Source organism: Aspergillus melleus, assembly GCF_016097325.1.
Source record: "Aspergillus melleus strain CBS 546.65 chromosome Unknown contig9, whole genome shotgun sequence".
In the NCBI taxonomy this organism is placed as follows: domain Eukaryota; kingdom Fungi; phylum Ascomycota; class Eurotiomycetes; order Eurotiales; family Aspergillaceae; genus Aspergillus; species Aspergillus melleus.
The window spans coordinates 176,565-201,914 of NW_025763378.1; the positions used below are offsets into that span (position 1 = coordinate 176,565).

At 50.5% G+C, this 25,350-nt stretch overlaps 10 protein-coding genes across 10 annotated transcripts; 8 read left to right on the forward strand and 2 right to left on the reverse strand.

The window, feature by feature from the left end:
* The first annotated feature begins 1,099 nt into the window (after positions 1-1,099).
* On the forward strand, positions 1,100-3,050 carry LDX57_012735 (MCT family MFS transporter). Its single transcript, XM_046094485.1, has 2 exons — positions 1,100-1,639; positions 1,696-3,050. Exons 1-2 carry the CDS (start codon positions 1,403-1,405, stop codon positions 2,962-2,964), a joined length of 1,506 nt encoding a protein of 501 aa, XP_045950464.1. The 5' UTR covers positions 1,100-1,402; the 3' UTR covers positions 2,965-3,050.
* A 1,882-nt stretch (positions 3,051-4,932) lies between these two features.
* LDX57_012736 (uncharacterized protein) lies at positions 4,933-5,366 on the forward strand (the record flags this gene model as incomplete). Its single annotated transcript, XM_046094486.1, has 3 exons — positions 4,933-5,088; positions 5,141-5,173; positions 5,241-5,366. 3 exons carry the CDS (start codon positions 4,933-4,935, stop codon positions 5,364-5,366), a joined length of 315 nt encoding a protein of 104 aa, XP_045950465.1.
* A 640-nt stretch (positions 5,367-6,006) lies between these two features.
* LDX57_012737 (uncharacterized protein) lies at positions 6,007-6,477 on the forward strand (the record flags this gene model as incomplete). The annotated part of the gene is made up of 1 exon (XM_046094487.1): positions 6,007-6,477. One exon carries the CDS (start codon positions 6,007-6,009, stop codon positions 6,475-6,477), a length of 471 nt encoding a protein of 156 aa, XP_045950466.1.
* A 2,193-nt stretch (positions 6,478-8,670) lies between these two features.
* LDX57_012738 (sugar porter family MFS transporter) lies at positions 8,671-10,802 on the forward strand (the record flags this gene model as incomplete). The annotated part of the gene is made up of 5 exons (XM_046094488.1): positions 8,671-9,058; positions 9,114-9,190; positions 9,241-9,960; positions 10,018-10,555; positions 10,627-10,802. 5 exons carry the CDS (start codon positions 8,671-8,673, stop codon positions 10,800-10,802), a joined length of 1,899 nt encoding a protein of 632 aa, XP_045950467.1.
* Positions 10,803-11,015: 213 nt separating this feature from the next.
* Positions 11,016-12,446, reverse strand: LDX57_012739 (uncharacterized protein; the record flags this gene model as incomplete). The annotated part of the gene is made up of 1 exon (XM_046094489.1): positions 11,016-12,446. The coding sequence occupies one exon, from the start codon at positions 12,444-12,446 to the stop codon at positions 11,016-11,018; it is 1,431 nt and encodes a 476-aa protein (XP_045950468.1).
* Positions 12,447-13,741: 1,295 nt separating this feature from the next.
* Positions 13,742-14,923, forward strand: LDX57_012740 (uncharacterized protein; the record flags this gene model as incomplete). Its single annotated transcript, XM_046094490.1, has 1 exon — positions 13,742-14,923. The coding sequence occupies one exon, from the start codon at positions 13,742-13,744 to the stop codon at positions 14,921-14,923; it is 1,182 nt and encodes a 393-aa protein (XP_045950469.1).
* A 460-nt stretch (positions 14,924-15,383) lies between these two features.
* On the reverse strand, positions 15,384-16,324 carry LDX57_012741 (uncharacterized protein; the record flags this gene model as incomplete). The annotated part of the gene is made up of 2 exons (XM_046094491.1): positions 15,384-15,978; positions 16,050-16,324. The coding sequence occupies 2 exons, from the start codon at positions 16,322-16,324 to the stop codon at positions 15,384-15,386; spliced, it is 870 nt and encodes a 289-aa protein (XP_045950470.1).
* Positions 16,325-19,045: 2,721 nt separating this feature from the next.
* LDX57_012742 (GNAT family N-acetyltransferase) lies at positions 19,046-19,483 on the forward strand (the record flags this gene model as incomplete). Its single annotated transcript, XM_046094492.1, has 1 exon — positions 19,046-19,483. One exon carries the CDS (start codon positions 19,046-19,048, stop codon positions 19,481-19,483), a length of 438 nt encoding a protein of 145 aa, XP_045950471.1.
* Positions 19,484-20,263: 780 nt separating this feature from the next.
* On the forward strand, positions 20,264-22,591 carry LDX57_012743 (dynamin family protein; the record flags this gene model as incomplete). The annotated part of the gene is made up of 4 exons (XM_046094493.1): positions 20,264-20,638; positions 20,692-21,288; positions 21,341-22,122; positions 22,204-22,591. 4 exons carry the CDS (start codon positions 20,264-20,266, stop codon positions 22,589-22,591), a joined length of 2,142 nt encoding a protein of 713 aa, XP_045950472.1.
* Positions 22,592-23,992: 1,401 nt separating this feature from the next.
* On the forward strand, positions 23,993-25,000 carry LDX57_012744 (uncharacterized protein; the record flags this gene model as incomplete). The annotated part of the gene is made up of 1 exon (XM_046094494.1): positions 23,993-25,000. One exon carries the CDS (start codon positions 23,993-23,995, stop codon positions 24,998-25,000), a length of 1,008 nt encoding a protein of 335 aa, XP_045950473.1.
* Positions 25,001-25,350: the final 350 nt, after the last annotated feature.

Genomic DNA, 25,350 nt, shown 5'->3' on the forward strand with positions numbered 1-25,350 from the left:
GGTAGAAGTTGAGTTTATATTCAACTGACAGTTCTATACTTACTACTGGTTCAGCCTTGTCCAGGCCCATAGCATCAACATTCCTATAGCACGGCCCTGATAACTTACAGTGCATAGTCTGAAGGATCAGATAATAACATGCGGGGTAAGACACACTATGCCCCATAATACAATTGATAGGGGCTGGGATCAATCGTTGACTACTCAGTATGACAGTTATCTTTGACAGCGGAAATTGTTATCGATCTGGGCAAGACCCCAGAGTAAGTCTGTTGCCTGAAGTCGCCATATGAAACCACCGTTGAGGAGGTGTAGACAGTAGTTCGATCGCCACCCGGCGCCGTGTACATGGAATACAATCCTTGATGCCAGTTAGCCCTGGCCCTAACTACTGCGGCCAAAGCACTTTCCTCATTGAATTGCCAAGGGATTTGCTCAACACGAGGTAAGTGCTGCCCACAAGGATTGGTAGTTGTAAAGGTCTCCGATGAGATTATAGTGAAGCACGCGATCAGTACAGCCATCGTGATATGTGTCAAATTCATAGCCGTTTGGCGACGGACCTGCGAATGAAGACGTGTCAGATTCGATGCCAAGGCAGTCGGCTTCTGTCTGGATTCTCTCCGAAGAAACTTGGCGCGGGAAGAAGGCAATCTTCCTCTGTCCGGTTGAATATAGCGCCTGTTCCAAATTGGACGTTTGATCCCTGGAGGGTTACATTGACTCCACTTACTTGCAACGAGAGTGGCCAAACCATGCAATCATGTCGCGTTCCGGCCTGTATAGGCTTACGGGGCTTGTGCGGCTTATTGCTAGTACCAAATTAGTGTCTGGGGGGTTACATTCCTCCACAGACCTGCAGGGGGTTATGCTTTTTGGATCTGACTGTATTCCTGCACTGGAAGGAGTCTCGCAATAGTGAACACGAATGTTTCTCGCTTGCATCGTTCGCCAATTTTCTTCGCTCTCTGATTATCTAGAGGAATAATATGGAGTAGGATGGTGGCAAATGCAATGCGATAATGTCGCCTTCCGGCGCCCTGACGCTTACGGGACTGACGTGGCATATAACCGATGTTATTAGGGGTAAAATCACTAAAACGCAACAACAGACCGGGGTCCCTACGCCAGCGTCTGGACGTCGCCCGATTATGCTTGGCCTCCATTATCACCTTATTAGCGATTCGTATTTTCTCCCATGACTAAGACCGGGGAAAGAGAAGTTGACTGGTGGAGGAATTGCATGGCATCGGCGCTTCCGACGGGCGCCGTTCCCTAAACCGTGGTACAATCTCAGTTCCCTCGGTGCGAGATATTTATCTCATTTCTTACGTACTTCTTCTCGTTTTTTGTCGGATTGCGAACCTCTTCCCCAACCCACCCTTTGGTGTTGAACGAAAAAATGGAGTCGGAGAAAAATGGCGACTCGAGTCCAGCGATAACAACGCCTGCACCTGGCCACGACTCCAAAGTTCACACCTCTCCTGATGTTTCAGAGAAGAAGTTGTCCCAGAATGACGCTGAGCAAGCTCAACCACCGGCTCGGACAGAGGTAGAACCGCCCCCAGACGGCGGGTATGGCTGGGTCTGTGTGCTGTGTGTCTTTTTGGTCAATGCCCATACCTGGGGAATCAATAGTGTAGGGCCTCGTGGCTTCGCGACAATACTCGATCAGCTAATTCTCGTTATTCATAGTCCTATGGTGTATTTCTAGCGCATTATCTGGATACAAATACATTTCCAGGGGCATCAGACCTCGACTTCGCCTTCGTCGGAGGTCTTTCTCTCAGTTTGGCCCAATTCATCGCTCCAGTCGCAACGATCACCACTCGAGAATGGGGGACGAGAGCTAGCTTGGCGATAGGAATCACACTGCAAACTGCAGCGCTGTTAGGAGCGTCGTGGGCGACCGAGATTTGGCAATTGTTTCTAAGTCAGGCCGTGTGTTTCGGATTCGGGATGGGAATGCAATTTAGTGCGACTGTTGGCATCATCCCTCAATGGTTCAACCGCCGACGATCTCTTGCAAACGGAATAGGGACAGCAGGATCGGGAATTGGAGGCCTGATTTATTCGCTCGCCACGAGTGCCATCATCCAGAGATGGGGGACTGGCTGGGCTTTCCGAATCCTGGCTATAGTATCAGCTGCTGCCTGTGGCTTCTCCGCCGTTCTTATTAGGGATCGCAACCAGGCCATTGGAGCTGTCCAAATTGCCTTCCATACCAGTCTTTTGAAGCGACCGGAGTTCCTGCTTACGTTGGCCTGGGGCTGCTTCAGTGTGTTGGGCTATGTGGCCTTGCTTTTCTCCATCCCCAGCTACGCGAATACCGTCGGCCTTACCGCATCCCAAGGCTCGATTCTTGGTGCCATGTTCAACTTGGGAGGAGGTTTGGGTCGACCGGTTATAGGGTACGTCAGTGATGACTTTGGACGACTGAACACCGCACTCGCGTGTACCTTCCTAGCCGGCCTCTTCTCTTTTGTCATCTGGATCTTCGCCAAAAGCTTCGGCGTCCTCATCTTCTATGCACTGATCGGCGGCACCGTTTCCGCAACCTTCACGACTACCGTTGCTCCGGTGGGCGCCGAGGTGGTGGGATTGAAACTCCTACCATCTGCCTTGTCGATATTCTGGCTTTCGGTGGTCATACCGAGCACATTCGCCGAGCCGATCGCCCTTTGGTTGAGAACCGACAACGGGGCCAATTTTCTGCACGCCCAGATCTTCACTGGGTTTATGTTTATGGGAGGATCGATTTGCCTCTGGCTTGTGCGAGCATGGAAGATATCGGAGCTGGACAAAACGGGTGCGGACGCTGATCCTCTCAACGGGGAAGCCGAGGTCAGGCACGATGATGCCGTGCGTCGACAATCATTGGTGGCTAGGACGGTGAGCAGAGTTCCTAGCGTGACGAGAAAGGCAAAGGCTGCGAAGGGCTTGTTCACGTTAGCTAGGGTATAGCATTCAAAATGGTTGATAGCTTTTCTAATTTTGCGTCTGATGAAAAGCAGATACTCTGAAGTAGTCCGACCAGAGCTCCATGAAAGACTCAAATAAGCTTTGAACATCGGGGCCTTCTCCCGTTTCTTTGACATCAATGCCATACAGTAGATAGTCCGCGGAGATCTGTATTATGATAGCGTTGGGAGTATTGGGTCCTCGACACCATTCGGCGGCTGAGCTGCTGGCATTCCCGTTGTTGACTGGTGACTCACTAACCTTTGGTGATGAAGTATCACATTAACTGATAGCCATCAATATTCACACTAGTCGATCAGGGTGCTTGCCATACCTCCCGCGACTGGACGGGGGAAACAGGCACATATCAACCGGCACTAAAGAAACTCAGATGCGACCAAATTTGGGTGATACAGGGACCTTAGGGCTCGGAAGCGTTGAACGATTTAAGGAGTCGAGGAACATAGCCACAATTGCCGATCCCAAATCAACCAGATCGACAGCGCCAGCGACACGGCCAACCCTGAAACTACGGAGTAGGCTAGTAGGCTCAGTCTGTCATTTCGCCCAACAAGAGAACCGACGGTAGGTGGCCCATTGCGACTAACTGGTGATCGCGTTTGTCACCAGGATCAATTATTGGGTATCTAATGCGCCTGATCGCGCAAGGAATCCCCAGAGTCCTTTAACAGCTCCACAGCTGAGATTTGTCAGGGGCGAGTCCAAGGGATTTCACCGCATCGCACACAACGCGGAGAATATCTGAAATGTGTGTGTGTGTGTGTGTGTGTGTGTGTGTGTGTGTGTGTGTGATATTCCACCACCCTGTATTTCACCACCCATTTATCCCGGGGTCATCCATACGGCACATCCTCATGTGGCAATGCCTAGAGGATCATAATGACATATTGACAAGATACGCTTTGTTATTCCGGCCGTACCAAACGGAGTAGGGAATCGACTACTGGAACCAAGGATCAGGAAAAACGGGTCTCAGGAGCGGCTCGTAGATTGAGCTCTTTGTCCCTACCGCAAATAGCGATATTGAATTAGATTGCGCCCATAATCGGGTCCCTGCATTCTCGGAGCAAGCCGACAGAATGTCTTGCACGAGCGCGCAAATTAATGAAATCCAGGAATCCATCGGCTTCCTTGGCGAGAAAGGGGTCCTTTGTGTGCTCGGCTGCTCGAAAGTGATCTCGTGTTTTTATACGGCGGCTCCACATCGGCCCAACTCTGAAGTCGGGACCCCAGACCGGATTACACCCTTTCGGAGAAATCGCGGTTCAATGACTCCACTGTAGGGGTCGCCGCTATCCAGTTAGACTGCGATACCAGCTGTCTCACGTCGTTCGTGCCGTCAATCGGTTGACTATTGCCCAAACAATTCGGAATCATCCGGTCTAGAACGCAACTAGGGCTGGAGAGCTATTTTGAGCGTTCATTCCAGGTAGACCTCACGAGCCCCCGACCCTCGCAGGGACCAAAAGGCAAAAGATCGTCATCGATCTAGTTTTCGTTTTCAATCAAATCGACCTGCTCCACTGGCGCTAGATCCTGGAGGGGTGATGTTTCCACCGTACCCTAACTCAAATCTGCCATCGCCCCTAGGCCATGGGAAGAGCCAAGAGCAGGTACCGTGAAAGGGCAGCTGGAGACGGGAAAAGTGACGCGGCGATTGTTTTGTATCTCCTTTTTAAGCTTTTTCTCGATATGGTGGAGCGATATACGCATCCTTCTGTCCCAACAGGACGGATCTGGTGGAAGCTGTGGTGCGGTTATAGGGAAAGGGTCTTCCTCGGCGTTCAGATTCTTGGCCTTTCAATGATTTTTTGCACCTGTTTCGGCTCTGCTGTGAGCTGGTTGCGTTTGGATGCTTAACGTCCGGCAAAAGCAACTGGCTGCTAGGTTCACTATCGCCATACTCTCTGCTCGAGTTCTTCCAGCAACAACATCTTCACTCGATGGACCATGGCAGACCTCGGATTCTACAAGGACAACTCGTTTCTGGCGGAGCAATGGACGGAGTTTGGTGTCAGCGTGGCTATCATCTTTCTGCGACTAGGTGTTCGCCTGCGGATGGTTGGTGCCAGGGGGTTTCAAGGAGATGACTACTTGGCATTCCTAGTGAGCCTCCCAGGAGCAGAGATCAAATGTGCTTCTTCTAACATATTACTAGGCACTGGCACTCCTCACGATGGATGGCATCACAGTACACTTTTCATGTGTGTTGCCCAAACATCGACCCTGACAATACGCGCATACTAATGACTTGAAAGATACACGAGGCACCAATCTTGAAGTACCAGATGCTTTGCAAAACAAACTGTCGCCAGCAGCATACCGATCGGTTGTATCCGGCTCAAAGTTCGAACTGGCTGCCTGGTACTCATATACAGCCTTGATTTGGGTGATGAAGGGGAAGATGTTGTTCCTTTAGTGGGTTTCTTGTTACCCCCGGACTTTTTCATCGCTAATTAAGCTGGGGCATCCAGCAAGAGACTCACACTGGGTTTGTGGCAATCGAAAGCGATTAACTGGCTAGCTGTTCTGTGTGGCGCTACCTACGCCGCCGTCTTCCTGACTGTGACCTTGGGGTGTCGACCGTATGCGATTCACGAGGCCCGGTTGTCTGTACATCATGCTAACCACATGGCAGCATGTCCGATAATTGGAGAGTTTATCCTCCACCATCTCGTAAGTGCCTTGTTCAACTGGAGATGTTCCTATTACGTTAACCGTCTGCAGGCGAGTGTGGGCTCAAGATCCAGAATGTTATCGTGACCTGTATTCTCAACGTCTCGTCAGTATGCCTTAAGCCTGTACTCAAACTATAGCTAATAGAATGACAGTACCGACATAGCATTGTAAGAGCGACAATCAAGACGGCAGACTCTCTGTATGCATACGCTAAAACCTCCAGACTCTTCATTCCAATCCCGCTCCTATGGCGGGTCAAAACATCTCTATCACGGTAAAGCAAGTTCCACCCTCCGCAAGCCAGTACCTGACACCCAATCAACCAACAGCAAAATCGTGATCGCCATGTTCCTCAGCTCCGGCATTTTCGTCATCTCCGCATCCATCATCCGCACCGCCCTCACCCTCGGATCCGAACCGTCCACCATAACCGTCAACCGCTGGGGCATCCGCGAGACGGTCGTTGGAGTAGCGACCGTGAACCTCCCCATCCTCCGCCCGCTCTTCACCAAGAGATTCTGGACCACAGGAATGAACGGCAGCTCTAGCGCGAATAATTACTACGAGTACCACGCCAGCTCGGGGGCTTATAATCTGACATCGCGGTCCAGAAAAGGACAAAGGAATGACAGCACGACGGGGATCAATACAAGAAGTCAGGATGGAAAGGAAGACACGGGCGGAGTGTTCGTCAGCACGAGTTATAATGTGCAGGTCGAGAGTCGCGATACGCCTGAGGGAGAGCCCGTAGATGGACAGAGACTGGGGCTGAATCCGAGCAGTGTGTGGGAGATTGATAAGAAGTCGATGGTGTAGAGTTTTTTTTAGATACGGGGCTGTGAGTGGAGTTTCGGATACGCATATTTATTCTCAAGTGCATGATGCACAATTTGTGAAGGTCCCTTTCCGTTCAAAAAGCACAAGATCTTTGACCACCGCAAGAGTGATATAGACGTGCCGTCGCGAGATTCTAGCGTGTTCTCAGCTAATTCTATATCTATTGAGGGTGCTGAACGGCTGTGGCTGACAGCGGATTTCGCATGGCTTTTCTGGAGTGACACATGACGAAAGGGGCGTTATTGAGTTTTCACCAACTGCCGGGTGTATATGAGAGCAGGCCAGGCTTCGTTGAGTTGATTTACAATACGATGACTGTCTGTGAGAGATCAAAAGGTTACTGAATGTTAAGGTCACAGGAAGACAGTTGCCAGGGAAAGTAACATCATAAAAGCCACGGTTGAGAGATTACTACTTCGTCGTGATCAATGAATCAGCAGTCACATCGAGCTTCCTCTGTCTGAAAGCTCAAAGCCGATCGCAATGAAGAGCATGAAAGACCTCAGACGGGGGGAGGTTGACGATACATTCCTCTCCTAGCCGGAATTTAGATACCACCAATGATAGATGCTTAACCGATCTGTCCAGCATACCACGGCTTTCAATTCCACCTTTTCATGTTTCCTTGCCATCGACCGAGACTTACGTTGGTCCGGACAGGATTATGCCGAGGCAGCCGATTAGCCAGCACCGACGAGAAAAGTCGAAGGCGTCGAAGGCGGCGCCACGAACCGACAGCAAGCAGTTAGTCGACTGTAGCACGAAGACGAAAGCGGCGCAAGGAGTCTTTGACGTGTGCAACGCTAAGATTCAACGCGAGAAGACATCCAACAGAATTCAACTTGAACATCTGCAACCTTTTCCGTGCACGTTGTCAACGCATGAGACTAGATTAATCCCCGCAGAAATCTAAGAAATTACCATGTGATCATGTGAGCGATCTGGGCAATAGACCCACAGTCATCATCCAACGAACAAGAAACCCTATGAGAAGTCAACTGGGAGTCAGACCGCCCGAATTCAATCCAATCAAGCGCGCCAAATGCGGCCAGACAGACCTGTACTTGACGGCCCAGGCCGCCTGAGCACCGAAAAGCGTCTTGAAAGGAGCGCCACACCGAAAGAAGCAGCGAGGGTGACATGGAGAGAGACCCACGACGGTCGAAGATGACGCAAAGATAGGGCAGCTGCGCCACGTGATTGGCCGCCACCGCGCCGATCGCACTCGGCCAAGAAAGTTCAACGTTGCTTCGTATTGCTTTGTCGCACTTGGCGTGGCCTTGGAAGGGCTTGATTTTGAATCGCAGGTATGACTAGTCTCTAGTCTGTTCTCGCGTGGACCTCCACCTTTCTCCTCTTCCTGCGTTTGGAGAAGGATTCCCTCTAAATCCTAAGCCCGAGCCTGCGTTCCCCACGGGGTTCCGGGTTGGGGAAATGGTCCACTGATATTGACTTGTCGGTCAGAGCGCTGTTCCTTGGGCCCCATGGCAGACAGATCGGTCCAGGTTCTCTTTGATGTGTCCACCAGGTCAGATGTACAATGGTGACCCCCACACTCTTGTCATACCCATCTCACGGGCGACCGATACCCGCCAGCCTGGTCTACCCATACCCGTCATCATCTCACCCTCCAAACCCAGTTCATGAAAGCTGAGCAGGTCCTCAAGTCATAGCGACGGAAGTTACGGAACAGGATGGACATCCCCGCCAGTGGCTTACAGAATTATGCCTCGTTTCGGCCACATAGCCGGCATAGTGTATGCACCGGCAAACTCTAGCGTCGTATCCCAAGCTACCTCCCACCCCGAGAGCACGCCAGCTCGGTCGTGGGCGTCGCCGCTGAGTGGCTGCGGGCTGAACCTTGTCAGACGCCGTAGGACAAGTCTCGCCCGGTGTGACCTTATTCGAGGATTCGAGGGAATCCATGGATCCACTGCGTTGGAAACCGGAGAATGCGAGGCTGCGTCTCCGGACTCGTATAAGACGCAGGCACGACCCTGCGGGGTCGTTCATGTGGGGGTATAAACCTTTATATGAAAATGATTATACTGCTGGCCTTGAAACCACAAGTCGGTGAAAAGGTCCGGATTCCTGTCTTCCGATTCTTGTCCATTATCTAGACACACGGCGAGTCTCTTGGTCAACGAAGACGAGTTTTAGAGACCAGCCACCATGAAAGACGAACACACAATTTCGTCGACACACGATGAGAAAGTCGAGCGTGTTAGCGAAAGTCCGCCCCGTGCTGAACACGTCCACGATGCAAAAGAGCGCGACAGCATCTACGACATCGAAGGCCGATCCAGGACCCAGGTCACCGCTGTCTTTGAAAACCCTCTAGCCGGAATTCCACGGGAGCAGTTGTTTGAAGATGTCGATAGATTCTGTGATCAGTATGGGCTTCAGGAGTATCGAGAGGTCTTCCGTAAAGGGGCTCTGGTTTCGCAGAATCCGCACGCAGCCCAGGACCTTCCCGAGCTGAACGAGGAAGAAAAGAAATTCCTAGAGCGTGAAGTCACCCACAAATGGTCTCAACCGTGGCAGCTTTATTTTATGGCCTGTAAGTGCCATCCCTTTTTCTTTTGTCATCGGGAGCAAGCTAAACGTGTCGACAGCCATGTGTTCGCTCGCTGCCGCGGTGCAGGGAATGGATGAAACGGTCAATAACGGCGCACAGGCTATCTATCTCACTGTAAGCCTGATAGCGCCGTGCCTTAAACTCCGGTACTAATGGATTCTAAGGAACTTGGCATCAAAAGCGACCGTTTCTCCGAGCAGATGCAAAACTACCTCACCGGACTGGTAGTAGGTGCACCGTATCTGGCTTGTGCTATCCTAGGGTGCTGGCTCACGGAGCCGATGAACCGCTATCTCGCCCGGCGCGGAACGATCTTCGTCTCGTGTTTCATAGCGGCAGTAGCCTCGATCTGGGAAGGCGTGGCCAATTCATGGGTCAACCTCTTCATCGCTCGCTTCGTTCTGGGCCTGGGGATCGGCTCCAAGTCGTCAACCGTGCCAGTCTACGCGGCAGAGTGTTCCCCGGCACCCATCCGTGGCGCCCTGGTCATGATGTGGCAGATGTGGACGGCATTCGGCATTATGCTCGGAAATATCATGGGCGTGGCTTTCATGGGCCTGCCGAACGATCTCTCCTGGCGACTGATGCTCGGGTCGACCGTCGTACTGCCCATCTTTGTCTGCGCTCAAGTCTACCTCTGCCCCGAGTCGCCTCGATGGCTAATCGAGCATAACAAGATCCACAAGGCGTTTGACGCGTTCCGGACCCTCCGACCGTCGGAGCTCCAGGCCGCCCGCGATCTATACTACGCCTACGTGGGTGTCGAGCTGGAGCGCAAGGTCAACAAGGGGAAGAACTTCTTCACCATGTTCTTGGAGCTCTTCACAGTGCCTCGAAACCGACGAGCAACTCTCGCCAGCTGGATCGTCATGTTCCTGCAGCAGGTCAGTCACCATATATCCCCTTGAGCATACCCCAATCCACCTAACACAATCCTCTAGTTCTGCGGCGTCAACGTAATCGCCTACTACTCAACCACCATCTTCACCGACTCAGGCTACACCATCCAGCAAGCCCTCCTCGCATCCATGGGCACCGGGATCCTAAACTGGGTCTTCGCGCTCCCCGCCTTCTTCACAATCGACACATGGGGCCGCCGTAACCTCCTCCTATTCACATTCCCGTTCCTCGCGATCTGCCTCTTCTGGGCCGGCTTCTCCTTCTGGATCGAAGAAGACATCGCGCACAGCAAGAAGCGAGTCGCGATGGTCACGACAGGCATGTACCTATTCGAGGTCTTCTACTCGCCAGGCGAAGGACCCGTCCCGTTCACCTACTCCGCAGAGGCGTTCCCCCTACACGTCCGAGAAGTCGGCATGTCATGGGCGACGGCCACGACGTGGTGTTTCAACTTCATCCTCTCGTTTTCATGGGAACCACTGAAAGCCGCGTTTAAGCCACAGGGAGCGTTTGCGTGGTATGCGGCATGGTGTCTCATCGGATGGGTGTTGGTGTTGTTGTTTGTGCCCGAGACGAAGTGTACGTTTTCCCTTCTGTCTTTCCCCCCTGGTCCGGTTGGGTTTGTGAAAGATGTAGCTAACGATGTGTAGCGCTTACTTTGGAAGAGCTCGATCAGGTGTTCTCGGTCCCCACACGCAAGCACGCCATGTATCAGCTCAAGAACGCCGTCTGGCATTTCCGGGTGTGGGTTCTGCGGCAGAAACTGGAGCCGATGCCCAAGTTGTATAAGACGGCGGGACATTTGACGGGGGCGGTGGAGGAGTAAGAGGACAGTATGATCAGGTGAATAATCCGCTTGAGTGGATCTGGAGTCTGGTCTTCGCGGGTATAATATCACGCAGATGTGATGCTTTCAGTCAATATCCTTGAAGTGTAGGTCAGAAGGTACCGAACAGATGTGTAAATGCCATTACGTATAAACTAGAAACGTCTAGGTACCACCAACAGGATATCAAACAGATTGAAAATGCAATCACCGCTATGCAAATCGCCAAACAACCTCCAACACCCGTGGCTTGAGATTCAACTCCGGCGGCGGGTCATCCACGTATAGCTGCCGCACGCGTCCGCCCTCGTTCACGGCGCTGCGCATGCGGAAGGAAACCTTATCGGCGTCCTTGGGACGCAGCGGCCCGAGGCTAAAGGCGAATCCCTCGTCGCGGGCCCAGTCACTCTCGTCGAACGTCTGCTCCATGGAGATCATGTCGTCCATCGGTTCGGAGTATTTGATGACGGAGAACCCGTTCACGAAGAATGAGTCCTTAGAGATGCGCCATCGTCGCAGTTGGCAGTCATCACCGCAGATGGCGGCGACCTTGTGCATAGCGACCACGTCGACGTCGAACCACGACTTCCAGTGATGGAGAGACAGAGGCAGGGGCCGGCCGGCCTCGAAGAACCCGGAGACGTCGTCGCGCATGTCCAGCTGGAACAGCCCGCGGTCCCAGGTGAGTTTTGTATTGGTGTGGTGGTAGATACAGCGAGCCACCCGCTTATCGCCCATGTCCTTATATTCATAACAGTCGTCAAACACCTGATCAATATCCTCCAGCAAGGGCATCGACAGGAAGACCCCTGCGCCTCCGTAGGCCATGTACGAGAAGGTGCCCATCTGCGCGAAGTTCTCGGTCGGAGCACCAATGTAGTAAGGTTTAGAAGAGTCGTAGGTAGCGAGCTTCTTGACGAGGTTGGCCATAGACGGGAAAAAGGTATCGTCGTCGATGATCACGCCCCAGCGGGTATTCTCGTCGCGGTTCCGCAGCAAGACCCGAGTCAAGGAAAAGTATCGGTCGAGGAGTTCCTCGGAGGAGGGGAGGATGGTGAGATCGATCTCCATCGCAGTCGCTCGCTTCAAGACCTTTGCCTTCTCGCTGGAGGAGACGTTGTCGACCAGGGCGAAGATGCGACACTTGGTGCCTCCGGCCCAGACGGCAAAGGCTTCCAACGAGTCATTCAATCGTTCCAGGGAGGTCGCGACGCCGACAACGAGATGCGAGGCATCCACGCGCGGCGGCGGCACCGGCACCTTGATGGAGACGGTCGGAGCACATTGTTCTCGCGGTAGGACCCTGCGAGCCTCCTCTGTAGCGTCCACTTTCACGGTCTGCCAGGTCGGAAGGGGTACGGCCAGCGTATCGTCGAAACCGCGGAAGTCGGACGAGGGGACGGCCACGATCTCCCAGCGGGCATACTCTACGGATGAGTCGAAGCCGTAGGAGCGCAGACGATCAAGATCCAGGTCGCAGGCGGCATGGTCGGTCGCGGGCGGAGGAATTGGAGATGAAGGGACGGAGAGGTCGTCGTGGTGGCGGACGCTGGGAAGACAGTAGAAGAGCCAGGCTAAGAGGAGGATGGTAGCGACGACATATCTCACTGGATGGCGGAATCGAACGACACGACGAGGTTGCATGTTGTACCGGACATAGTAGCACAACAAGAAGATCAGACCAGAAGAGATCGGAAGCACGACGGAGGAAAAGAAGGAAAGCTGGAAAGATTAACACCTGGCGGGACCCGTGATCGGCTGCCCGGCCTGAGGCAGCCCTGATTGGCGCCGAGCCGTCAGGGCGCCCCACGGGAAACGCGCGGCGCCGCGCGGGAGGCGCCCACGGTAGGGCTGTTTCTCTTCCATTTAATTGTTTATTCCGTGAGATATAATATGCATTATCAGCAGAAATTACCATAACTCAATCGGTACTATTCTGTCCATCTTACTCTGTCCCTGCATCTATCTCATACTTCATTCTTCCAGAGTACGTCTATTTACTATGGACAGGAAATAAAGTCCCGGCGGTCCCATTCTGGCCCCCTCCCAGCCGGTCTAGACTCCAGCTAGAACCGGACGCCCCACTCCACTTGCGTCATTCCTCACTTCTGCTATAATAAACAACGGATTAACGATGTATGTATTCCCACCAAATTGATAGATATGCCTGTAGAACGCATGCTACTAAATATATATTCCCGGAGCAGGGGATAACAGACATATTTACCCAAGCTGCGAGGGCAATAAGCAGGGTTATCCTAAATTCAGCCTCTCTATCCCTTGCGTCCAACTTTCGGCGTGTCCGGATACGCTTCCCAGGTACACTCGTACGGATCTTCTCGGGAAGGTGTGCCGACCTGGGTAGCCATGTATAGTTCTACGATCTTGAAACCCATTGCAAGGAACTCTGACCTGGCAAATACCCTATTATTGAAGCCTTTACCGGAGTGACCTAAAGGGAATAAACACCAAGCAGCAGAAATCGGGAAATGATCCGCGAGTTCCTACTGCCGAGATTATGCTGTTGGTTCATCTCAGCACCGGTCGTCTATCGCAGGCAACATGATTCAGAATCATCCAGACAATGACTCTAACCCTCAAACAACGCAGAGACGGGAATGAAGTGTATGACCTTAAAGTGGTTGAAGATTACCTCGGGTTGCGACATTAGCGAGGTACCCTTGAACCAACATTATCGCAAGGATATTTGTCATGTACAATCAAACCACAGAGCCGGTTCCAGACAGCGTCGTATAACGGGTTGTTCTAATGTGTGGCACGCGATAACAATTGCTCATTGGACTGTCGAGGCTGATTTATCAGGTCGTTCGGGATGTTTTTATCACGAACAGTAAGCGGAGTTCTTTTATAAACATTGACAGATTTCACCCATCCAACCCCAACTCGACAGACGTGACCAATCTATTCCAGGCGAACTCATGTCCGTTTATACTCTTCTGCACGATGCAGAAGCTTCAGCCTATACCTCCGCAAACCCAGAGCCCTTCCGCATACTCAGCAAGCACCTTCTCTTCCCCAACTTCGACGAACATGAATGGTGGCATAAGTCCGGCCCGATGTTGGCCAGGATGCTCTCCGCTGCCAACTACGACGTCCACCAACAGTACAAATATCTGCTGCTCTATGCCCTCCACGTCGTGCCGATGATTGGCCCCTTCCCGTGCCCAGACCGGCCTCAGCTCTACAGAAGCCCGTTCACCGGCATAGGAGCATTGGAGCTCAGCAACAACTTCACCCGGTCAAAAACCACAGTCCGAATGGGTATGGAGCCTATCAGCTACCAGGCAACGACTGGCCCTGACTTTTTCAACCGAGTGAAATCGGGCGAGATGCTGAGTCGGTTGAAACAAGCAGGCGTTAACGTGGACTTGACTCTATATCATCAGCTGATCCACAGACTCACTTTGTCCGATGAAGAGGTAGGCGCTTTCCTCAACGGGAATGACACAATGAAGCTGCCATTCAAGTCCCAGACCGTCGTGGCTTTGGACTTTGGAGAGAAGGACGCGGTCGTCAAGTTATATCTCCTACCGATGCTGAAATCACAGGCCACCGGGGTCCCCTGCTCGGAGTTGATATTCTCTGCGGTCAAGTCCGTTGACACCGATGGGCTCTTTCAGGACTCACTGGCCGTACTCGAGGATTACTGTGTGAAACTCCCCCCGTCTGCTTCAGTGTATTGGACGTGCTTCGACCTTCTCAATCCCAAGGCCTCCCGATTCAAAGTCTACTTATTAGACACGCAGGTGGACTTCCAGCGGGTTACCGATCTCTGGATGCTAGGTGGCCGGCTTACAAGTCCTGAAGATGCGAAAGGCCTTGAACTGCTCCGTGAACTGTGGGAAGCTCTTAATATATCCGGCGTAGTTAGACAGTCGGCTGCGGATCCGGGTCAGCCTGATAAGACACGCGAGTCCATGTACCTTTCAGCCAACTACGAACTTCAGCCGAGCCGATCGCTTCAACAGCCGAAGATCTATCTACGCTTGGCTAGAATGAATGACATGAGTATCGCAAAAGCAATTTCTAGCTTTATCGAGAAGCACGTCAATGCCGAGCAAGGGAGAACGTATATCGACAATATTACTTCGTTCGTGTGAGTGATTCAGTCTACCTATCTCCATCCTCCTTCTTATTCCACATCTTGACTTCGGTCTGTCACGCAAGCACCTGAACGCTTAGGAATTAGAAGCTAACATCTCGTACAGTCCCGGAATCGACCTCGAAAATAGCACCAACTTCCAATTCTGGATTTCCTTCTCATACACTGATACAAAGGGACCGTACATGTCAATATACTACCACTAGATCAAGGGGTTTAGTGGACCTCGAGAAAGGTATTCATTTCTGGCACTATTGGTTTCGCTTTTGTCTAGACTTGTTAGATGAAAAAACTCGATTCTTGAACGTTTGATCTCAATTGTTAAACAGCTTTGTTTCTCAACTTGCTCTAAGCACTAGAATAGAGCCACGCTTGAAATAATTAACATAAAATCATCAAGGGTGCCATCCCGATAGTATATACACTCTAGTATAGATGACAAAAGACCGCTAGGATCATCAATCCTCCCAATCCAAGATCGCCGAATCGACCTGAGTATGTGTTTCGGGACCCCGATTATCAGTCCAAGAGACTCTCGATGCATTCTCGTGCACCCCGCTGTTCAGGTCACAGTTGATCGGTTGTCCCGCAATGTAATTCTGATACGAGTAGACCACTCCGCTGCAGAGCTTGCTAAACGGGACCTCGGCTGATTCGCCCCCCATTGCGTTCGCAATAACGTAGTTGAGCGTCGCACACGCCTTGATGCATTCTTGCAAACTGCGCAGACCTTTCAGCTGCCCCAGTTTCGTGATTTGCGGGTTGTTGAACGACATACTGTCGGGGATGTTCTCGTAGCAGTGGATCTTGTATTTCAAGGTGCGGTTGTTGACGGTGAAGGGACTCGAATCGTCGGCCGGGTTGTTGGGCGTGTAGTACTGGTTGTCGGTTGCGTTGCAGCCGGAGTTTAAGAGTCCGTAGGTTTTGCTGCTTGTGCTCGTCGACGTTTCACCCGTCGTGGTTGCCGTCGCTGTCGAGGAGGTGGAAATATCTGCGACAGTGCTTGTCGGGGCCGTGCTACTCTCAGCTGGTAAGGAAGACGCGTCGGCATGACTAAACTTTATGTGTGAGCGCTCATACATCTACGAATTTGAGAATATCCATTTGCATATCGAAAGAGATACCTTTTCTGACTCGCCAATCCACCCCCAACGCCGGCTCCTATTCCCGCCGCAAGAATCACGACCAACGCGACAACCAGGATCCAGAAGATCTTCGGTGTCAATCCGCATATTCGCTGTTTGAATCCCCCCGCCGCGTTGTATTTTCCTTCTGTGTACTGCGACCAACCTGCGGTGTACGCGATCTTCTGGGTATCTTTGTCATTAACGGCTTCGATGCCGCCCTGCCAGGGTACCACCTCCGGCGCACAACTCGAGATGTGATCTTGGCGCTCCATCTGGAGCAAACATGTGCTGGGACGAACAGTCAGAGCGCTGTGAAAGACACAAAACCTCCGACGTGCAATACAAGCAACACCCGCAGACTGACTCCAATGTGATAAGAGAGCGCGAAATCACAGTGAGGCAGCAGATATCACGATCGCATATTGCCTAGCAGCCTAAGTATCAACCGTCACGGGCAAAGAAGCAAGAACGAAGAAGGATGAGAACAGGCAAGAAAGAAAGATGCCCTGCCATGAATGATAATGTGCATAATGCCCAAGAAGGCTGACTCGAGCTATGCAGGGAAGGGAGGCGGGGGTGATGCCTCAATTACCCAAGACCCTGGTCGACAGCCCGTCCTGTTGTTAGCAAGGCGTTACATTGCACGGCGCTAACTCGGAGCTCCTCATTAGCGAAGTCGCACTCTGATATCCGTTCCACCTCCACTCGAAGCGCCGTTCGGCTTGGCAGCTGCACTGGGCCACGATGCTAATGCGGACCCAACGCGACAGAACCAATCCCGAAGATGAGCATTGACAATCAGAGTGATTTCGGACCTACTGTGTACAGTACCTTCCAACTTCTAAAAATGAACGTTTCAAATTAAATTTGACCGCCCCAGCCTCTCGCCGCTTTCTTTGGCTGAGTGGGCTCGGACATAGCTGGTGCAAGTTGGCGCGCATTAGCCAGATTAATCCCTGCCGCTTAGCGAGTGTGCCATGCCCAGGACTTCTTTGTTGAACAGTATTAAGACTTACAGGCTGATTGGAGGGCTTTCGAGTGATCAATGACTGGACTCCGAGTTGACATGAGTCTCTCGATCTCGAACGCGCGATTGAAGGGTCCCTTTATCTCCAACGGCGTCATAGTCTAGTGATTAGGACGTCCGACCTTGGAGATTCTTCGCTGAAGACACCATCCTTTTGAGGACTCGAATTCGATCTCGATCGAGATTTACCTACCTACCTACCTAACAATACTTCTTGATCCGTTTTGACACCACGCGATCCTTTGAACTGGGTGAGCTTCATCGAACGACAAAGCTCGCAGGAGACGGGAAATTGTCTGGATCGCCGTCGCTGCATTATCGTTGGTCAGGAATGAAAGATCGATCCCGATTAGATAGTTAAACAAGCTACCTTCATGCACTGCCACCCATTCCCATTTGGTGATGGAACAATGAATGGCAGGGTGAGTGAGGAACGACGAGAGGAAGGCAGAGGAGAAGCAGACAAAAGAAGGCGCCCGGAAGGATGACGGCCTGAGGCAGCCAGTAAAGGGACTAACCTGTTCGAGGAAGGTGCGTTACCGAAGGCGGTTAGATCCACACATCCTTTATCGACAAGGGCGTCAGACTGGCCGATGTATACAAAACAGCACACTCAAATCGAGGAGTGAATGGAGTCAGTGACTTCTCAACGGCCTACGTTGCTGCTGTAACAATGGACGTCTGCTCAAACTGCCTCCTCGGACTGCCACGGAACTCCATGGAGCTTCTATGGAGATTGATCCTTCTGGGTCTAAAGTAGGAAGCAACGCTAGAAGGGAATTGGTTTTCTACAATCTTTACTAACAGATTTGAACAAGAACCATTCAAGTCTTTGTTCTCACACGTTCTACTTGACCCTGGTTCCAATTCTATATATTTCTTCCATCACGTGGAGCAGCTGCAATGTTGTCAACACTAGTCTCTCGTGAGCCGGAGATCGAGAGACCCAATATAAATGAGAAAGAGTTTAAGTAAGCTCGACTGATTCTGTAACTGGCTCCTTTTGACCGCGGGGCTTGCTTAGGTTTCCTCTAGTCTTCGGTCAAGCATTGCTCTTGTTGGCGCTTTCCTGGCCTTGTTATGTACTATGGGTTTTTAAAACGCATTCGGGGTTTTCCAGGAGTACTACGGGCAAAATATCCTCCAGGACCACTCCGAGTTTTATATCACCTGGATTGGGCCGTTGCTGACCTGTACCCTGGTTTTTGCTACGCTATTGACGGATATAGCATGGGCGCGTTCTATCGCCTTTACTTCCAAGGCTTTGTCCCTATATTCGAACTGTATCTAAGAGTAGCCGATATCGAGAAGTGGTTCAACTTGGCAGAAAAGAAATCTTAGCAAAGAAAATAAAGGGTCCCCACTATTTTCCCACGATGCCTTTCACACGTCTTTTCACCAGACCTGTTAGATAATCTAAGGGTGCTCTCTTTGTTCTCTTGCCTTTTGCATTTGTTTGTGAATTAGGTGATCCAGATGCAAGGACATCAGACAAACTGCGTGGAGAAAATATTAGGAGTAAGAGAATGCGCGTGCTAGTGAATATGAATTATGAATTGGTTATTTCGTATCATCTCCTCGAACTCACAAATCGCCGAGTCTTCCTGGCTAGTAAATTGCCTCAGATTCTGTAGACTGGCGCCATCAACGCCGACTGGTGCCAAGCCCCGAACAGACCCTGAATGAGTCACGCCAAACACGCGGAATACGCTGAAAGTCCCACTGATGACCCACATATACGAACCAGAATGCGTCTTTGCATATCGCTGGCTTTTTCTTCAGTTGGATATAAAAGAGGCAGTATCATCTCGCCTCCTGGCTGTCGAGTTCGGTTGCATCGTTCCCAACGCCACACAGTATGTCACTTTCCAAAGACCCGATAACATGGACCAAGAACGACTATTTTATATCCACCGACAAAAGCCTCATCTCGCTATCTGCTCTGAACTCTGCGTTTGATTCAGAAATGCTCTACTGGTCAAAGCCATACCCGGAGGATATCTTACAGGAAATTATAAACAATTCCTTTTGTTTCGGGGTATACAAATCGGCAAACAACACAACTGCCACAGAAGGGACCAATTGGAAAACCGACAAAGTCCCTCAAAGATACGAACAAATCGGCTTTGCTCGCTTCGTGACCGACTACGTTACTTTCGCATACTTAACCGACCTCTATGTCTTGCCTGGGTATCAGGGTAAGGGATTTGGGGGCTGGTTGATCGACTGTGTCGACGAAGTGGTGAAGGCTTTGCCGCATCTCAGATGGATCATGCTTCGGACCTCTTCAGTCAAAAGTCAAGAGTCATACAAACAGAGGATGGGCATGGAGGTGCTGGACACGCCAGATGCCAGCCAGGATGCAGTTATGATGGGGAGAAGAGGACCCGCGAATATGGCTTGATAACGGCTTTCGATTATATGAGCTTGTTGAACTGAGCTAGTCTCTTCAGCCTCTTTCTCTGTTCGTTTTCTGCCAGCTACTTGACTCTTTATTTTGAACAGTTCGTTGGCTTGTCACTCGGCCCACGTTGCTTCAAGGGCCCGAACCAACGAGGCAACTTTCTAGTTCGAGAAACTTTGTTCAACTGTACATAAACTGATTCTAGTCATCCTTTCGATCGTCTGCCTAATTTAGTTCTTCGGCTAGACAGAGAGGGGGCTCTCTCTTCACTGACTGTCTCCGTCCCACGCACAACCACCCCACATGCTCTCCACCATCAAGACAAGCATTGAGCTCATACTCTCACTTCCTACCATCTTGCTGATTGTATTGAACTAAGGCCCTAGTATCATGAACTGACTCTATACGATATCCCCACTCCTCACACACTCATGCTTCGCTCTTCACTATCAAGACAGTGATCATATACACTCCCGCACGTCTCACCTCATCGTCACTCCTCTTTCACACAACCCATGACCATATCCTGCCAGGTCCCTCTTCATCCTTCCTCTGATAACAGATATTAGCAATTATTCTTTTATCAGCTGGCCCTAAATCCATCATTGTTGTCTCAACCATCCTTTATTGACCTTTCAGCCTTTGCTGTCCTACCTGATCCAACCCACTTGATATACTTCCACTCCCATCACCATATTATACCACACCTTACAAGAACTTCCGTCCTCTCATTCCTCTTATTACCCATTCATTGCAAACCGTGCAAAGGAAGCCTCCGACATGGCAGAACCAAAGATCAAACAGGCACCACTCGCTGATCCAGCACTGCTCAAAAAGATCGATGAGTTGTTCGCTTGCGGCGTTGGTGAATACATTGACCTCCCTCAGCTTGTTGTGGTTGGAGATCAATCCAGTGGCAAGAGCTCTGTGCTGGAAGGACTCACCGGACTGCCCTTTCCTCGAGACAGCGGTCTCTGTACTAGATTCGCTACGCAGATTATCTTCCGTCGAATGAAAAATCTAACTACCGGCAGGATTATTGGATCGATTCTCCCAGCAGCGAATTCTTCCGCTGAGCATGCCGATAAGCTGCGTGAATGGAGCACTGCGGCCGGTGTCTTAGATCCGACCGACTTTTCGAGCACCATGCACAAAGTAAGAGAGTTTGCAGAATGTAGGCTTTACACATTCGCTGATTTAGCAATCAGGTTCATGAAGTGATGGGGATCTCCACTCCCGAAAATCGTACCCACTTGACATTTTCAAATGACATCTTCCGTTTAGAGATACGTGGTCCCAAAGAAGACCATCTCAGTGTGATTGACGTTCCGGGAATCTTCATGAACACGACATTCGGCAAGACTACGCGAAAGGACATGGAGCTAGTTAGGGATATGGTATTCAGCTATACGAAAAACCCTCGTTCCATCATGCTCACCGTGGTGCCGGCAAATGTCGACATCGCCACGCAGCAAATAATTGAGATGGCCCGGCAAGTTGATCCAGAAGGGGATCGCACCCTGGGGGTTCTCACGAAGCCGGATCTAGTGGATAGTGGAGCTGAGCAGAAGGTGATTGATCTCGTAACGGGACAGGACATGATTCTCAAACACGGTTGGATCCTGGTGCGCAATTTGAGTCAACGCGAGTTATCGGGTAAAAGGGTAGACCGCGATGCTAAGGAGGCTGAATGGGGCTCGAAAAAACCTTGGAATTGTATCCCCTCTGATAGATTCGGTGTCGAATCTCTGAAGGCGAGACTGCGAGAAGCCGTCACCGACAACGCCCGTCGTGCCTTGCCTCTAGTGAGTGCTTTTAGGCCGCAATATGCAGAGCCAAGCTAACGTATATCTATAGGTTCGTACAGAAATTCTGAGGAGATTGAAGGAGTCGAAAGACGAATTACACAGAATGGGTGGCGAGAGAGATACTCAAGACCAACAGATGAACTACCTTCTTAACATTGTATCCAGATTCCAGGAGATCACCAACCAAGCCCTGAATACCCATTATGGCGCGAATGAAGTATTCGATCAGTATCCAGAGCTCCGTCTGGCTACGCTAGCCGTGACCCGCAGTATTTCGTTCAGTGATGATCTTACAAAATGGGGCCATGAATATCAATTCAAAGAGGAAAACACGGACACCTTGGAAGACAAGTGCGCCGAGCCAACCGGAGACATCTCCCAGTCACAACATTCAATCGAGACGCGGAAGACCCCTAACGTGCTGGCACTTGCCACCATAGTACCCGATAACAGTTTGGAGCTGTCTCCCTCAAACAGCGACATTCATCAATGGCTCAATCAGGTATACACTGCTTCTCGAGGATTCGAAATTGGCACGTTTAATACGAGGCTACTCTCCACAATCATGAAGAAACAGTCTCAAAAGTGGACAAACTTTGCGCGAGGCTACGTTGGTGATATCATCGTCTATGTGGATCAATTTATACGCAAGGCACTGGAGCTGGCTTGCATTGATAAGCGAGCTTTTGATCAACTTGGGTTGATTTTGTTTAACAAGGTCTCCGAAAAATACCAATCCGCCTTGAAGCATGTTGACTTTCTTCTGGAAGTGGAGCTCGATGGTACATTAATGACTCAGAACCAATATTTCAATGAATCCCTGCTGAAAAGGTCCGTTATAGGTGTTTATACCTGACACTTTGCGTTCTCCATGTTTTCTGTGCAACGAGCTAGATCTCTAATATTATATAGTCGCGAGGACCAAATTCATGCACAGCTGAAGAACAAGACGTTCCATATCAATGTGGGTGAAGAGGTAGTCAGGCTCAGCGATATACAACTTCGCCATAGTATCAGCAACACCGAACAAACCATTAGGGATATCCACGATATTCTGCAAGCATACTACAATGTCGCTGTCAAGCGATTTGTGGATAGCGTTTTCATGCAGGCAGCTGATCATTACCTAATGAATGGACCCGATTCACCTCTTAGGGAGTTCAATACCTCGTTTGTCTCCAAACTATCGCAAGCTAAGCTGCAGGAGATTGCTGGGGAAGCGCCGTCCAGCCAAAAGAAGCGATTACGGTTGAAGAGAACGATCAAGAATCTGGAGGACGGGCGCTTGATTCTCCTTTGATTGCCTTTCTTTTTGCCATCCATCTTCCCATTTCTTGCTTTTTCTTTTTGTTTCCGGGAGCCGGTATCGGTTACAGCCTGCGTTCGCCATGGATGATGCCGCGAACAGAGTGGTTCACCTCTAAGAGAATACTTGCGTTTTCAACGAGAGCCCTGAACCCTAGCTGTATTGGCAAAGAAAGGATGGAAGATGGCTGCCCATGTTTAGCGCAGTTTTGGTCTTGCTTTAACAGTCTTATGGTTACCATTTCCCTTATCGATGCCCCGTATGGTTTTGTCTTGCAATATTTCTTGGCTTATTATTCTTCCTAGAGCGCCTATTATCATTTGCATTCTATCCTTTTTACGTGCACCATTGTCTTATATCCTTTCAATTTATTCTTTCAATCATCGTTAGTTGCGGATAGGTAGCTTCGCATGGTATCTCTAGATCAATTACAACTTTGTTCTCATGTCCTTAGATCACGAGACTATAACATCCAATAGTCAAACATTGATGCATTAAAGCGATGACACATTCCTAGCAGGGTTGCAAACCTTCGCCTCCCATTCCCCAACTTTTGTTTATTCGGAACTCTCTTGTTATCTACGGTGGACGCATGTGTGTTGCAATATGCTTGCGTGAATCTTCCCGCATTGATTTCTTATCCTTCAAGCAAATAAGAAAGCATACAATAGGAGAATGCGAATACATCGAAAGGCGGATTCACAACGAGGGATAGCAAGAATTTGATGAAATGACAGATTGTGTAGCATTCAGTTTTTCACACCTATTTAGTCTGTAAACAAGGGCACCGGTTGTGAAAAGCCTTCTAGGTTTGAAAATCAAAAGTCAATACAATCTGTCTGCTAGACTCAACCGATCATATACTTTGTCAAATTGTGGTAGGCTTAGCCCAAGGCGGGTCGAAGATAAAGCTTTGTCCACAAACCTGATCTGAGCGAACCTAAACATAAACAAAATTCGTTCCGAGATGGAAAATCGTACTTGGAATACTCTTATCAGGTCTACTTTGAGTATGCACCGTTTTTCATGTCTCGAGAATCTAAAATGAGCTAATGCAGTCGACATCATATCAAGTCGGTACCAGATATGCTAAGTTTCTGGACTCCATTATGGCCTAAAATGGCAGTACAGGTCAGTCCCCATGTGCAGAACTTGGCAGAGATAGTGTCTTAATGAGAGTCCCAACACATCTAATGTGGCAAGGTCTCTCGCATATATTCAGCTGCTTCTGCTGGTAGGCGTACCGGAATGAGCCAGATCATTCAAATCATCACGAAAGAAAGACTGCCAGAAATTCAGTTCTCCATCACACTCCAATCGTCTACGTCCAGAATGTCAGCCCCAAGGGCTAGCATTCGGCAGATATCTATAATCGATGTCGACTGCCGGCATAGTATGCACGACACTGCGGCAAAAGCAATACAATCATTTGTGGTAGGCCTCGAATGCGACCTTCGTCGATTTCCTGTCCCCGACGATCCCAAGTTGATTGACGCCGCACATAAAGCCTGTCTCCAGCATATTCCCTCTGAGGAACATCGTCGAAAGGTCATTCCCCTCCTATCCGTGGCCTTGCTCTGTGCGACACAGGTGTACCCAAGCCTTCCCTTTGAAGTGCGACTTCTGATCACTGTCTATACCGCCATGTTTGCATACATCGACGCTTACGATGACGATGACCTGATCCGCAATCTCGATCAATTTGCCATATACTTTAGCAGGGGCGCTACCCAGACAGACCCGTGCCTGAACTACCTAGCACATCTACTCGCGGTAGAAGTGCCGAACCTTTGGGGTCCAGTTGCCTGTTCATGCATAGTGAAAGCCACGATGGATATGGTAGCCGGCTCCCTACTCGAAAAACGCTTCCCATCGGGGTTCGAGCGACTCGCGCAGAATTTCCCGGCGTTTTTGCGTCGCAAGACCGGGGACTCAGAAGCCTACGTTCTGTTCAATTTCCCGGAGTTGCTTTTCCCTGAGTCAGAGTACCTAGGCCTATACATACATTCTCTTCCCGGCGCAATCGAAATCAGCGACTTTATCAATGACATCATGTCTCATTACAAGGAGTCGATTGTAGGTAATGAACAGAACACCTACATTGTCAACGAGGCAAGGAGGCAGGAACGCTCGTCGGCTGAGATCCTCGATCAAACCTGCCAGAACACTTGGGCGATGCATCAGCATCTCCAGCAGAAGCTTGCAGCTGCAGACGAACGAGTACTGCAGGCTTATTGCTCGTTCGTGGATGGGATGGCAGGCTACCACATTGTGGATCCTCGCTATCGGCTGGGTGAGGTAGGCTTGGCTATCAAGGATGGGATCTTGTTTACGAAACACGAAATGAGCGGGCAAGGCATACGATCCCAGTCCAACACTTTTCCCGGGCACCGTGGAATGTGACTACTGAGTCTAAATCGGTCACCAATTAAAACCATCGCCGCTTGGCGTCGTTGAATGTAGGGGGTTCAAGGCTTTGTAGCGGTGCGAGTGAGGCTGATCGAACAAAAGGTAGGAAAGTGGTCACGCTTTCCTTCGGCTTGGACCTGGCCTCCTGATGACACCTCCACTCAACGCATCTCCAAAAATGGTTCAGTGGAGGACACGCCGAGGGTGGACGAAGGAGTCAGCTTCAAGCGACCACAAAAGACCGTTGCCAGCTCCATTTCGTTTCAATGAAGGCAGACAAGATGAAAACCAGGATAAAGCGCCGGAAAGTTGGGTGAAGGCGAATTTGCTCATGCTGGATACAT